General features: G+C 40.5%; 1 protein-coding gene across 1 annotated transcript in view; it reads right to left on the bottom strand.

Annotated features, from left to right (window-relative positions):
* Window positions 1-15,826, bottom strand: part of gucy2c (guanylate cyclase 2C) — a 61,547-nt gene that overhangs the window by 17,208 nt on the left and 28,513 nt on the right. Inside the window, 9 exon segments of the mRNA XM_034191149.1 lie at window positions 1,928-2,065; window positions 2,165-2,297; window positions 2,416-2,502; window positions 7,367-7,471; window positions 8,121-8,134; window positions 8,137-8,190; window positions 8,319-8,379; window positions 9,372-9,465; window positions 13,760-13,841. Of these exon segments, the coding sequence (XP_034047040.1) occupies window positions 1,928-2,065; window positions 2,165-2,297; window positions 2,416-2,502; window positions 7,367-7,471; window positions 8,121-8,134; window positions 8,137-8,190; window positions 8,319-8,379; window positions 9,372-9,465; window positions 13,760-13,841 (768 nt within the window).

Below are 15,826 nucleotides of genomic sequence, written 5' to 3'. Positions count from 1 at the left end.
TAGATGCCTAAATACATTGAGCTGCTGCTATGTGATTGACTGATTATGTATTTGTGCTAACAAGCAATTGAACTGGTAACCTGATAAAGCAGCCAGTGAGTGTATTTGCGATACAAAATACTACTGATTACCTTCTGATTTAAGCAGATTTTCATGTTTTCTAAGATGAAAAAACTTAATTTTAGTGCAGACACAAATTTGGTGGATTTTCACTTTCATGAACATCAAAATAGTTTGTTGTTGTCAGGTTTTGTATTTGTTTGTTTGTTTGCTTTGTTTGCATCACTTATCAATTTGTAATAAAATATTGCATGCATCTATTTAAAAAAACACATGTACAGGTAGTACGTATTTTCTGGTCAAAAATTGCAGCTCTGCAGCTGGAGTATGTCAGAATTCTGCTACTGCATGAGACCTTTAGAAGTGTGCAAAGCTGTTCCACAGATCCAGAAGCATTGTTCAAATTTACAAGAATTTTTTTTTATGCATTTCATAACATTAACCTTTGTCCTACCCATATTCCAAAACTATTTAAGAGAAAGTCATTTGCAAAGTTGTTAAGCAGCTGAGAGATCAGGTTAGTTCTAAGTCCAGAAATGTCGTACTTTTATGGTTGTGGTGGTCAGTTTTGGGAGGGTTACATCTTCCAGATTTGTCCACCTTCACATGCTGACTAAATACCTTATGCAGCTAATAGTTTTTTAAACATTTGGTGAATCTGAGCTAATTTTACCAAATTTGGTGCTTTGAAGACTTATAGTCAGAAGGCTGAGGGTAGTTTGTAAGTTTAGATGTTGAAGTGTTCATGAGTGTTTTGGCATTAATATGGTTGAAGGGCTGCTTTGATTTAGTAATGTTATGCACTTGGATTCGGGTTCATTTCATTTATATAGCGCCAAATCACAGTAAAGCTGCCTCAAGGCGCTTCACACAAGTAAGGTCTAACCTTACCAACACCCAGAGCAAGCACACAGGTGACAGTGGTAAAGAAAAACTCCCTCTGATGATTTGAGGAAGAAACCTCAAGCAGACCAGACTCAAAGGGGTGACCCTCCGCTTGGGCCATGCTACCAACACAATTGACAATATAAATATACAGGAAATTTGGGGAGTCCATGCTGGTGTCCAGGATGGGAGGCTTGCAGAAGAAGACACCCACTCCCACTTGTGGATGGAGCTGCACCTCAAACAGAGAGAAAAAAAAACAGAATCAGGCAGCAGAAAGACAATAAATAAGGTAGTCAGTATCAAGTCAGTGAGTCAGTATTAAGCAACAAGAAAAACAGAAGAAATACTAAGGCGATCGCCGGCCACTAGCCCTAAGATTCACTAAGAGCCCCAGACTTTAGGTAAAGTTGAGGCCGCGACCCGCTCCGTTTACTAATAAAATGAAAATTAATGGGTAGGAAGCATAGTTGCCAGTATGCTAGCCATACGAAAGGGAAATTAAGTGTGTCTTAAGTCTGGACTTGAAAGTCTCTGCAGAATCTGTTTTATTGACACAGGGAGATCATTCCACAAAGCAGGTGCATGATAAATGAAAGCTCTCTGACCCGCAGACTTTTTATTCACCCTTTGGACACAAAATAGTCCTGCACCCTGAGAACGCAAAGCCCAGGCCAGTACGTAGGGTTTAATTGGGTCAGCTAAGTAGGGAGGTGCCAGTCCGTGAACAATTTCATAAGTTAATAGAAGAACCTTAAAAACTGATCTCAGAAGGACAGGAAGCCAGTGAAGAGATGCCAAAATGGGTGTTATGTGGTCAAACCTTCTGCTTCGTGTCAAAAGTCTGGCAGCAGCATTTTGAACCAATTGGAGACCCCTAATGCTGGACTGCGGTAAACCAGAAAATACTGATATTTCGCCCAGTTTGCTTAAAAAGGGCTGAATGAGTTTTGTTGTAGAGCTGCAGAAAAGCTGAGAATACCTTCATTGTCAGAGCAGCGCTGTGTATAGAAGGGGACCTTCCGCATCATAATCTCATGGGCAATGATGGCGTAGCTGTAGACATCACCTTTTTGAGAAACTCCATCTTTGCGAAGATGTTCGGGGGCTGTCCACAGATCTGAGAGAAGCATGGTGCTCTTTAGGGGACTACTTTGACATTCTGCACTTACATTGTGGATGAGAACCCAAGCCTGCACTGAAATACTCAATGGCTCACCTCTGCCAGGTTTCAGGATGGTGTGGCAGCCAAAGTCAGTGATCTTGACCACCATGCGGTTGTCAACCGCACAGTTGGTAGACTTGAGGCGACCGTGAATCGCGATGTTACTGGAGTGGAGATATGACATTCCCTGCATGAGGTACAAACGTCAGCGATTAGAGAGCAGCACAGGATCTTTATAGAAAAAAAACACAAAGTGATTAACTATAAACATCAGGAAAATCACCCAATAAACACACAATAAATACCTTTGCTATGTCATACATGACTGATATCTTGAACTCCATGTCCATGAATGTCTCATCTGGGTAAGAGATTCTGTCATTGAGAATGAACTGCAAAAACAAGATAAAGAAATTCTACTTCAATCATGTTTACTCTTCCACATGCATGCTTTTTCTCATGTGGTGTGTGTGTGTGTGTGTGTGTGTGTGTGTGTGTGTGTGTGTGTGTGTGTGTGTGTGTGTGTGTGTGTGTGTGTGTGTGTGTGTGTGTGTGTGTGTGTGTGTGTGTGTGTGCGCACAGGCTGACAAAGGTCGTATGCTATTAGTGCTCTTTAAGATGGTTCCACAACTTATCAAATGAACAGTAAAGTCTTTGTTAGTGCTAGAAATTAGGCCAGAGGCGATGTGTCATCAACATCCTGTTATCCATGCAAAGGCACATCTTGGGGAAGGTAAGCCGCTGATTAAATACTTGATAAAACATGTGAAAGGTATTGCATAAACAAAGGCTGATTGATTAACTCTGCTGCAAGCAGAATTAGATTTGCAGCATTTAAAATAGAAATAAATGTTTGTTGAAAACATTGACAAGAGTTTTTAGTAACATAATATATTTCTATATTTTTTTGCTCAAGTGCCAAAATGACCAGTATTGTCATTTAACTAGTATTTAACAGTCAGATTAACTTAGATTGTAAAGCACAGGGATCTGTATGTAACAATTTATTGACTCATCCAGTATGATTCATGTTGTGAGGAAAATCAATTTTAAAACCCAGCAAAACAAAAAAGCTGAAAAGTCAACTACATTGATTATTTAAAGTGTGGAAATGATAGGGATTAAAGCATTTACTGAAAAAAAAGTTTGAAGGATTTAAATTATGGGGTCTGGGGGTCGAAGCCCCGCAGAAGCTCAAGATTTTTAGCCATGCTAATGCTCTCTAAAAGCAATTACTGAAAAAAAGTTTGAAAGATCTAAATTACATGGTGAGGACTGTTTTTCCAGGCATGTGAGATGCAAATAAATAAAATGCTTAAAATGGCAGGGGTTAAGAGGGCTGTAGTTGGGGGGTCTGGGGGGGTCGAAGCCCCCCAGAAGCTGATGATTTTTAGTCATGCTAATGTTCTCCAGAAGCATTTACTGAAAAAAGTCTGAAGGACCTAAATGACACGGTGAGAATCTGAAGAGCTTTGTTCGTTCATGTCTGCGACATATGCATATTAACGATGATCTAAAGCTGATTTTTTAGGACTGACCTTCCATTAAGAGATAACAAGAATACTTGTATACCATTTCATGCCAGTAAGAGGCACTGTTGTATACTTGGCAGCAGATTCAGGGAGTAAGACCTCTGTGCTGTTCTCACTTACATTACAGCAAAATCAGCACTCAGGCTCATGGATGTGCACATCTTCCCAGGAAGAAACTCCAGGGTAGATACTAAGCATGTTTTATTGCTCCTGGCATGGAAATACCTTGTGATGCAACTGGGGTCCCTAACTCATCACAGCATGAGGGAAAGGGGCACCGACCAAGCTTAAAGATGTGATTATCTGGGAGTGAGAATGTGTTAAAACAAGTATTGGAAAATAGATGGAATGAGATTGGTCGATGTGAGGGTCAGCAGACTTTCATTACTTTTGCTTGATTTGAATGGAGATTAATAATATCCTTCCCAAGTCATTTTTACTTAAACTCACAGAGCCATTCCCAATGGAACATAGCATCTTGCTACAAAATCCTAGTTAGCCTACACAGTTGGCTAGGCTCTGTTTATCCCAGTTCTTAACGGCTTTTATCAGTAAGAATGACTGAACCAGTCAGGAAGTATTGCACAGATTGTTTACATACGTAGGTGTCAGGAAGCGTAATTGATGGGGAGAACAGAGCACATTCTTGGCATCTCCTGCTTTCTTCACAACCATCACAGTTCCATTGATGCTGATACCCAAGTTGTATTTACGTTTCTGGGAGGTGCTAGGGAGTGTGGGAATTGCTACCATGGCAAGTAAAGAGGACGTGGGAGGAAGATGTACTGCAAACTAAATTTTCACTAAGAGTTAAAGGATTGAGATGTGTATGAAAATATGTATAACTGCAAGACCTTTTAACACAGTATCAAACACAACTGCTTAAAAATTCCCTCTCTTATAAAGTAAATCCTGAATTTCCACAAAAAAAGCTAATCATTTCTTTCTCTGCTAATTTTACATCTGATATCATTAAAATCTGATGAGAATTTTTGAGATGTCTGGTCAGGGAGTAGCACCGCATGTCACTACATCCACCGCACTCAGGAATGGTACATTGTCATGTCTCAAAAGTAGCCATCTGTCTGCCACAGGTGAAACATGGGTGTCCCCACGGCCTTGTCCAGCTGCTATGGTACTCAAAAAGAAGACACGTGTGCTGGATCATTCCCGGACAAGCACGTCTCCCTAAGTGACCATTTGTTTGACACACTGTAGCGGTTCCCAAAGGTCCTCCTAAGAGACCTATGAAAGACATCTAGTCATCACATCAGATTCGTGGTTAGCGTTCAGGTGTTACAACAATACAGTAATACGGGAAGCACCAGGACCAGAGAAAACTTGGACGTTGGCATGACCAAACACTTCTGTTCAAGAACATCATGACAGTGTCCCAATTCAGGGGTCACATTTGTCGATTGCATGCATCATAATGGCGCAGCTAGGCCACCCGATTTCAAAGGCTCTGTGGAATGATTGACAAATGCAGTCTTCTTCCCCTGAAAAAGAAGGATACCATAGATGTACCTTTCACACCCCAAACAATTGTGAGAGTAAGAATCATTACAGGGGAGGTGATGGTCTAGTGGTTAAGGTGTTGGGCTTGAGACCAGAAGATCCTGGGTTCCAATCCCCGCCGGACTGGAAAATCACTAAAGGCCCTTGGGCAAGGTCTTTAATCCCCTATTGCTCCCGGTGTGTAGTGAGTGCCTTGTATGGCAGCACCCTGACATCGGGGTGAATGTGAGGCATAATTGTAAAGCGCTTTGAGCGTCTGATGCAGATGAAAAAGCGCTATATAAATGCAGTCCATTTACCATTTACCATTACATACGAGGTCTGTCAATAAAGTATCGTACCTTTTTATTTTTTTCAAAAACGATATAGATTTCATTCATATGTTTTTACGTCAGACATGCTTGAACCCTCGTGCGCATGCGTGAGTTTTTCCACGCCTGTCGGTGATGTCATTTGCCTGTGAGCACGCCTTGGGAAGGAGTGGTCCCGCCCCCTCGTTGGATTTTCATTGTCTGGAAATGGCAGAATGAAAAGGACTTTTTTCCATCAGAATTTTTTCAGAAGCTGTTAGAGACTGGCACCTGGAAACCATTCGAAAAATTTATCTGGCTTTCGGTGAAAATTTTACGGGCTTCACAGAGAATAAGGACTTTTACTACAGCTTTAAGGACTGCTTTAAGAACGGTTGGTGCGCCGCACTCCGAGCTGCGACGACGAGGCACAAGCCAGTGGACCATTTCTAAACAGATGGCTCTGTAGATACGAGACCGTCGTGTGCTCTTTTCTCTGGTTATCACAAGAGCTGGACATCAGCCATTTTCCAGCAGATTTCACTTTTAACAAGAGATTTTGTCATGGAAAGCCGCACGGAGGCTTCGCGCATCACAACCGATTCGCTGTTGAAGCGAGACAAAGGAATACCTCCGTTTCGGAGTGTTAGAGGACAAGTTGGGACATACCCAGCTCTCCACAATTTCTCTTATACTCACTTGACTGGTAAGCACTGAAAGCCAAGATAGACATGTCCCAACTTGTCCTCTAACACTCCGAAACGGAGGTGTTCCTTTGTCTCGCTTCATCAGCGAATCGGTCGTGACGCGCGAAGCCTCCGCGCGGCTTTCCATGACAAAATCTCTTGTTAAAAGTGAAATCTGCCGGAAAATGGCTGATGTCCAGCTCTTGTGATAACCAGAGAAAGAGCACACGATGGTCTCGTATCCACAGAGCCATCCCTTTAGAAATGATCCAGTGGTTTGTGCCTCGTCGTCGCAGCTCGGAGCGTGGCGCACCGACCGTCCTTAAAGCCGTCCTTAAAGCTGTAGTAAAAGTCCTTATTCTCTGTGAAGCCCGTAAACTTTTCACCGAAAGCCAGATAAATGTTTCGAATGGTTTCTAGGTGCCAGTCTCTAACAGCTTCTGAAAAAATTCTGATGGAAAAAAGTCCTTTTCATTCTGCCATTTCCAGACAATGAAATCCGACGAGGGGGTGGGACCACTCCTTCCCAAGGCGTGCCCACAGGCGAATGACGTCACCGTCAGGTGTGGAAAAACTCACGCATGCACACGAGGGTTCAAGCATGTCTGACGTAAAAACATATGAATGATATCCATATAGTTTTTGAAAAAAATAAAAAGGTACGATACTTTATTGACAGACCTCATAGTTCTTTTAAGACAAATGGTTGGTAAATTAATCTCAAAAGCTGAGGATCCAGAGACATGAACATCATTGCTCTATAACTCTGACACTTTTGCCAGATACACGTCTAATGACCAAGTCCAGGTTGTCACTGAAACCTGGATCTTGGATTTGATCCAGGAACATGACAAACCAAGACACTCTGACTCCTTATTCAACTTGCTGCAATTAGGATAGCCAAGATTCCGCAATGATTAAAACATCATCAGCAAATTCAGTCAGTGAACGTTTACACTGCAACAGAGGCACCAAAGTCGTCATCTCCACAACTCTACCCAACACCCAGCCCACTTAGCAGGACTTTCTAACAGATAAAAAGATGGCCAAAACCATAACCTTCTTGCAGAGGCAGCAGCATAATGAGCTCAATTAGTGTTACCCTCTAACTGGATAGCATCCACCAGTATCTGTAGCACTGATATCACTACTGAAATCTTACAGAACGTCAACATTATTTCATATATAAAAACCATCGGAAGTAGTTTGAGTGTGATGATTTGCTCTTACCCTGAGGGAACCCCTCTGACAGAGCTCAAACACCCCAAACACACCATATTCAAACTTCACTGTGCCATAGAACTTTGTCAGGTTGTAGTAATCGATACGCAGGAGCTGAAATCAGAAAATATGAAGGAGGAAATAAGGTGAGCAAAAACTCGTATTTGTTGGTAGGGAGATAATGAAAGCCTGACACTGAAGAGTATCATCCATCTGCCACTGTATGGTACCAAATCTGTGTTCATGTCACCCAGATTTGCTGTTATATTGGAGGGTTTGTTAAGTACAGATGTGGAGGTGTTGAGGTCAGAGGCTTGAGATCAAACAGTGCACCTGCTGGGCACTCAGAGAATGCACACCCACCACTGACGTGTTTCTGACTGATTCATTCAAATTATTTCTTTGTGATTCAATAATACCATAATACATGGTGATGTAGCTTTTCTATTCTGTCAAAAAAAAATTGCACCATTTTACCCTCATCATGTTGTATCACATCATTATATATCTTCTGCTTCTCTTGTAATGGTTTTAATATCCTGTTGGAAATTTAGCACAACTGCACAATTATTTGTAATAAAATCATAATCGTATTCTATTCAAACACACAACCCTTCCACCATGTTTAATCCATACAGAAAATAAGCAATACAAAAAATAATGATTTATTTCTTTGCCTGCAGTCGCTGACATGTTTGAGCCTCTGTAGATTTTTTTTTTTTTTTAACTTGTAAAAATGTAGAAATTGAGAGTACAGTCTCACCATGTTTAGCTCATCTTCTGGTCTTCTGTGAAGTCTCCATCTAGTTTCAGTTCTTTCAGGATTACAGGCTAAGATTTGGAAAGAGAGATTTTTCAGGTTTGCACAAACTGACCTCAAAAATGTCACACATTAGTAGTCAGTTTTTATGACATTATTCTGTGATTATTTCTTATAAATTTGTGGCATGTAGAAGAAACCTTTTGTCATAACGTCCTCGATGAATGTGGCACATGCTGTCCTTCCTCTTGACATCATCGATCTGTTACACAAAACAGAGAACAGCTAACTCAAAGCCAACTTCCTATGGAGTTAAATTTGTCTCATTAATAACTGCAAATGCACAGATGGTGATTTACAATAATTCCTTGATTTGCACAACATGAACAAATGATGATTTGATTTGAACATGTACCCACTGTACATAAGACAATAGGATGGAAATAATTAACAACTGCAAATTATAAAGAACGCAATGCTCATACGGCCAGGGTATTTTAGGGTGATTCTTAGACTACGGGCACTTATTATGTCCTTTGATCATATTGTATGAAAAACAGAAAAAAAAGGGGAAATTTCACACTTTTATAGTTATCTTTACAATGAAAGTGTGTTAAGAAATTTGTTCTAGTAGTCTATGATGACTTTTTCACCTTTTTTCAGCATCATTATATGCAAATATTGCCGTTTTGTGCTTGTCCCACACCCAGACCTTTGATCTTCAATGATAAAAATGAATGGTAAAAAAAACATTTTTTCTAATGTTTTAAAATATCTCTGAATAAAATATCAGTAAAATAATCAAAACATAATTGGGGTATTCAATGTCATACAACTGTTGTGATTTTTTTAAACAAAATGTAGTTGTCCCACCTATTTCCGTAATTTCCACCACAACACTGTAATGTCCCTTTAAACAGTTTGTATGAAAGATTGTTTGGGTAGTTTCTATGGAGATAAACAGTGACATCAGAGCACATGTATATAGCGCCAAATCACAACAAACAGTTGCCCCAAGATGCTTTATATTGTAAGGCAATGGTGTGGTGGAAATTACATTTACAAGGCCAATAGTGCCCGTAGTTAAAGAATCACCCTTTAGCATTGTGTCATATTTTTATTTTGCTTTAACTCCTCTACTTGCATTGTTTCTTGCAGCTTGTTTTTTATTTAATATGATCTAATCTTCGTGCTATATTCAGCCTGTAGGGAAAGGTTTGCACTGACAGACAGCTGAGAGACGAGGCAGATTACCATCAGCGAGACTTCCTTCTCGTCCAGTGGTCCAATAAGGTGAGGGTCGATGTGAGACCACTTCTTCTGCATAAACCGCTCCTTCCTATTTTTCCTGCAAGGTTATACACACACACACACACACACACACACACACACACACACACACACACACACACACACACATAAACAGTCAAAAGAGGGATTAATTTATTCACGTGAACAGAAAAATGACAACTGATCCTAAACAGTTTCTTTTTTCTGAGGAATCTGAATCATTCCAGTACTCAATTCAATTCAATTTATTACATTTATATAGCACCTAATCACAACCAAGCTGACTCAAGGCGCTTCACACAAGTAAGGTCTAACCTTACCAACCCCTAGAGCAAGCACACAGGTGACAGTGGTAAGGAAAAACTCCCCCTGATGATACTGAGGAAGAAACCTCAAGCAGACCAGACTCAGAGGGGTGACCCACTGCCAGGGCATTTGAACAGTTATAAACTTTTATAGACTCTAAAGTTTTGTGTAATTATGCAGTAACATCTTGTAATGCAAGTTTTCTTCCTATACTGAAAATGAGAGAAGATCTACAGAGGTTTTTGAGATCTGCATTGCCCAGCTGTGTCAGGATCTGCCCCAGCCCGGGGTTCATGTCTGGGTTTTCCCCTTATTTCGGTCTAGACTTACGCTGAGGATTTTTATGATTTTATTTTTCATATCTTTATGCATTGTCAGTTAAGTATTGGTTTGGTTCTGTTCATTTCTTTACTTTATGTAATGCTTTCGTTCTAGATTTAATTCTCTGTTTAACATTTATTTGTGATTTAGTTTTTCTTTACATTACCTGTATTCTGTAGTCTCTGGTTTTGTTTTGTTCATCATTTATTTCCTATTCAGTCATTAGTCTGTTTTGTCATGTTTATTGTATTCACTTTCCGTATCAGGTCCTCTCTAGTTTAGTTATTATCATTAGTTTTCTGGTTTTCCACTGTTGACTCGCCACCTCAGTTCTTAGTTTTGCCCCTTTATGTTTGTTCGCATTTATTATGGTTCGTCAAGTATGTCACATTTTGCACTGTTGGGTTTTCTGTCACTTTAGTATCTTGCCCCAGTTCATTTTGCTTTTGTCCTACTCCACTCTCTTGCACTTGCCTTTGTCTTCCCCGGCCACGCCCCCTTCCAGCACCTTCTGCACACCTGTGTCTTGTTCTCTAATTTACCACCTGCCTTATTTAAGTCTTTTGAGTTCAGCACCACCTCGCCAGTTCATTGCGATCATTTGTATCCACGTCCCAGCCTTTTTGTCTAGTCCTGTTTTTGCCTTGTCATGTACTGACCTTGCTTTGTCTTTCGGATCTGCTGTTGCCTCAGCCCAAGTACTTCATCTCTCCATGTTACTGAACCCTGCTCGTTTTTTGACCACGCCTTTGTCTCACGCCTGCTTGTACCTCCACTTTTGCTGTCTGCCAACTTGTGTACCAAACCACTGCCCTGCCTCCTGATAAAGTTCTTCTGTGAGTTTCCTGTGGGTCTGCATTTGTGTCCTCCACCTTCTGTGCCACAAGTTCCCAATTCCTGACAAGCTGATTCATTTGGTCTCACTGCTGTTTGCTCTTTGCTGGATTAATGAAGCTACAGTGTTAATTTAATGTAAAAAAAAAAAAAAAAAAAGGCCCTAAAAAATAACTAATTTAATGACTGGAAAACCAGGTAGTTGGGGAGGTAGTTCCAAGCCCTTCATGCACTCCAGCAAAACTAATCCAACTTTTTTCTTTTTTTTTTTTTTGGTTCCTCGGATGACCCCAGAACATGGCAAGACGAAATAACCAAGCGGTTAGTGTGCTTGTTTCCAGAGCAGCTCATTCCTGGTTCAAGACCACCCTTGCCCATTCGCCATGTAATATGGAGTTGTATCAGGAAGGGAATCCATCTTAAAACTTGTACCAAACCCCAATGTGGATCAGTACTGGATCTGCTGTGGTGATCCTGACCACAGCAGATAGGGGTAACTGACTGACAAACAACCCAGCTGGAGTTACCAGTAAAAATGGTAAATGTTCTGCATTTATATAGCGCTTTTCCATCTGCATCAGACACTCAAAGCGCTTTACAAATAATGCCTCACATTCACCCCGATGTCAGGGTGCTGCCATACAAGGTACTCACTACACACCGGGAGCAATGGGGGATTAAAGACCTTGCCCAAGGGCCCTTAGTGATTTTCCAGTCAGGCTGGGATTTGAACCGAGGATCTTCTGGTCTCAAGCCAAACGCCTTAACCACTAGACATCACCTCCCAGTAGGGTACTGTACTGTTATTCTACAGTGTTCCTACTGTAACATACTACAGCTTATTACTGTAAAAAAATTGCAGTACTGGCCGACTTTAAGTTACAGTAAGCAGCTGTAATTTTAAATTAGTTTTCTTGAATTTCAGGTTGGGGCGGATGGGGGGTGTAAAGGGGGACATCCTTATGCCCCTATTAATGCATATGAATGGATTTCTAACAATGCTAAAACAACAGGTATGCACATTTTTGCCACTGTGCATGCTGGAACACACACACACAGACACACAAAGGGGATTTTTTTAGACAGTTCACTCGCATGGCATAAATGTTTTATTATTGCTGTTAACAGTTCTCCCTGCATCCCACAATCAAGTTTTATGTCTCTTTTTTCTCAGGACAAACTGTGCTTTCATAATATATATGCTTTTGTTGTGTTTTATAAGTGTAATAAAGGTTTACAATCAGAAATAAGAAAGGAAAAAGTAAAGTGGAAAATAATTTTCCACACACATTTATTCAAAACACACAGCAAACTATAATAAACAACTGTTTTTACACTTTATAAAGGTAATTTGATGTCTTGTGTGAAAGACTGTACAACAAAAAGGTTCAAACAATAAACACAAATGCACGTTGTGAACAATATATATAAAATGGTCTATGTGTTTTGTTTGATTCATCTCAAAGCAATTTCTGTCTGCTATTACACAAAGGTTACATCACAAACATCTACTTCTACTGTGTTTTGGAGTGTTCCATGCTGCTCCCAAAGCAGCTTTCATTCACACTTTGGCCCACTTTGGCTCTTTACAGCCTGAGGAGTGGCCCTCCCCCTTGCTCCACTGATATGGTAAACAGTGCTTTACACCGAGAAAGCAACAGAGTTATCCAATAACATTCACATGCAAACTAGTGGCACAATCCTGATAGTTACACACTCTTTGTTTGAGCATGTGAGATTGTCATCAGAGGCTCTCCGTCTGCTCCGTCAGCTTTCACTGATTGCTGTGCGTAATGGCACAGGGCGCATTGGAGACCAATAGTATGTACTCATTGGAGCACCCAGGGGGCTATTCAAACGGGCCAAGTAGTAACATATCACTCCTGAAAACGATCTTTGGCTTTTCACGTGAGGTAAATCTGCCCTACGATTGGATTTTGAAAAACCATCTGACGTTGAACCAGTTCCGATTGGACACTCACATTGCGGACGTCATCACACAGCTTCTATGAGGAGTACAAAGATGGCCGATGGCTGACTCGAAAGTCCGCAGAGTTAACTTTTCAGCAAAAAAGTAAGTTTCTATCTCATATCATTAAAACGTTATTTATAATTTAGTAAAGCTTGGTCTTAGCCGTTGTATACAACGGCGTCGGTCCCATGCCTCCTCTGGATCATCCAGATGGTCACTGGTGAACTTCAAACGGGCCTGGACATGTGTTGGCTTGAGCAGGGGGACCTTGCTGCCCTGCAGGATTTTAAGCCATGACGGCATCGTGTGTTACTAATGTAATCTTTGTGACTGTGGTCCCAGCTCTCTTCAGATCATTGACCAGGTCCTCCCGTGTAGTTCTGAGCTTTCTCAGAATCATCCTTACCACACAAAGTGCGATCTTGCATGGACTCCCAGACCGAGGGAGATTGACAGTCATCTTGTATTTGTGTTGTGTTGCCTTGTGCAGGTCTACAGTGTTGTCCCTGATGTCCTTAGACAGCTCTTTGGTCTTGGCTATGGTGGACAGGTTGGAGTGTGATTGATTGAGTGTGTGAACAGGTGTCTTTATACAGGTAACAAGTTCAAACAGTTGCAATTAATACAGGTAAAGAGGGCAGAATAGGAGGGCTTCTGGATATTTTCTGGATATTTTTTTTAGATTATGTCTCTCAAAGTTGAAGAGTACCTACGATAAAAATTACAGACCTCTCCTTCTTTGTAGGTAGAAAACCTGCAAAACTGACAGTGGATCAAATACTTATTTTCCCCACTGTACATCTGTGATTTCAGTCACATGATACTCTACACGTCCTATCAGCTTTCTCAAAGTGAAACCTACAGTACGGTGTCACACGTAGCACCTGTGGTGCCGCTGTCAAACACAGCTGCTGTTTACCTGTAGAAGATGAGAGCGATGCCGGTCATCACGACAACGGTGACACTCAAGACGATCATGATGATTTTCTGTGTACTTATGTCTGAAAGCACACACAACCACAAATATTAACATGAAATTACACAAGAGGTGCCGAGGGGTATGTATGATTCTGGCAAGCTTACATATATATGAAAGTTGTTGAAGTGCATGGTTGAAATAATGAAAATAATCCTATGAAACAGATCCAGAAGCTCCACTTAGAGAGTCCACCTAATACCCTCTTCCAAAATATCCAAACAAGCCCAAATAATTATAATATATGAGTTACAGGTGTGTTCAGACATTTACATAAAGTGCACTCATTATCATACACTCTAAAACATTGTAGCTGCATTATGTTCACTTGCTACCTCTTTTTAACATAAAGAGCTCTTACAAGTTTTGATGTTGAACTCAACTTTACAACTCAACTCAACTTATAAAGTTGAGTTCAACATCAAAAATTTGCAAGAGCACTTTATGTTAAAGAGAGTTAGCAAGTGGACATAACTAAATGCAGCTGCATTGTTTTAGAGTGTAGACATTGGGCTTGTAATCTTTTCTTTGAAATGTAATAGAAAAAAGAATAATTCTGTGCAGAAGTTGTAATTTATTTTGGGTTTTCAAAATTATATGTACAGATTCCAAAATATGCACCACACATAGCTTGGGCTACTTACACATCTGTGATGGTACCATCAATGCTGAAAGGTACATCCAGGCTTTGGAGCAACACATGCTGCCATCCAAGCAACGTCTTTTTCAGGGATGTCCCTGCTTATTTCAGCAAGACAATTCCAAGCCACATTCTGCACGTGTTACAACAGCGTGGCTTCATAGTAAAAGAGTGCGGATACTAGACTGGCCTACCTACAGTCCAGACCTGTTGCCCATTGAAAATGTGTGGCGCATTATGAAGCACAAAATACGACAACGGAGACCCCGGACTGTTGAACAACTGAAGTCATACATCAAGCACGAATGGGAAAGAATTCCACCTACAAAGATTCAACAATTAGTGTCCTCAGTTCCCAAACACTTATTGAGTGTTGTTAGAAGGAAAGGTGATGTAACACAGTGGTAAACATACCACTGTCCCAGCTTTTTTGAAACGTGTTGCAGGCATCTATTTCAAAATGAGCAAATATTTGCACAAAACAATAAAGTTTATCAGTTTGAACATTAAATATCTTGACTTTGTGGTGTATTCAATTGAATATAGGCTGAAGAGGATTTGCAAATCATTGCATTCTGTTTTTATTTACATTTCACACAACATTCCAACTTCATTAGAATTGGGACGTATTATTACATGGTGTCCATGGTGTCAGCTGGTATTTTATTAAGGATTAACAAAACCAGTATTCCTGTCAGCCTCATTAGTTATTCATAGGAATGAGAGTCACAGTTCACCCTCAACAGTTTATTGACATGGAGATGTCTCTTCCATCATATGACAGCACATTGGAGTTTCAAGAGGTTTAATTCTTTATTCAATCACACAAAGAACGATTTCATATTTTACAAGCCAATAGTGAAAGCGGTAAATGTAGCTCGGTGGCTGTCTGACTCGGTGCTGCACAATCCGGACACCAAACGTTTTAAATTTAATGTAACCTTTATTTAAGCAGGTTAGTCCCATTGAGATCAAGACCTCTTTTGCTAGGGAGACCTGGACAATTATAAAGTTTCCAGTCCACCTAACCTGCATGTCTTTAAATGTGGGAGGAAATCCATGCAAACACAGGGAGAACATGCAAACTCCACACAGAAAGGCCACAGGTGGGAATCGAACCCATGACTTTCTTGCTGTGAGGCAACAGTGCTAACCACTAATCCACCGTGCTGCCACTTTCTATGTCCCATATCTAGATCATATATACTCAACAAAAATATAAACGCAACACTTTTGGTTTTGCTCCCATTTTGTATGAGATGAACTCAAAGATCTAAAACTTTTTCCACATACACAATATCACCATTTCCCTCAAATATTTTTCACAAACCAGTCTAAATCTGTGTTAGTGAGCACTTCTCCTTTGCTGA

The sequence above is a fragment of the Thalassophryne amazonica genome, chromosome 16, assembly GCF_902500255.1.
Source record: "Thalassophryne amazonica chromosome 16, fThaAma1.1, whole genome shotgun sequence".
NCBI lineage: Eukaryota > Metazoa > Chordata > Actinopteri > Batrachoidiformes > Batrachoididae > Thalassophryne > Thalassophryne amazonica.
Note: the sequence above shows the minus strand (reverse complement) of the source record. Positions and strands in the feature narration are given on the sequence as shown.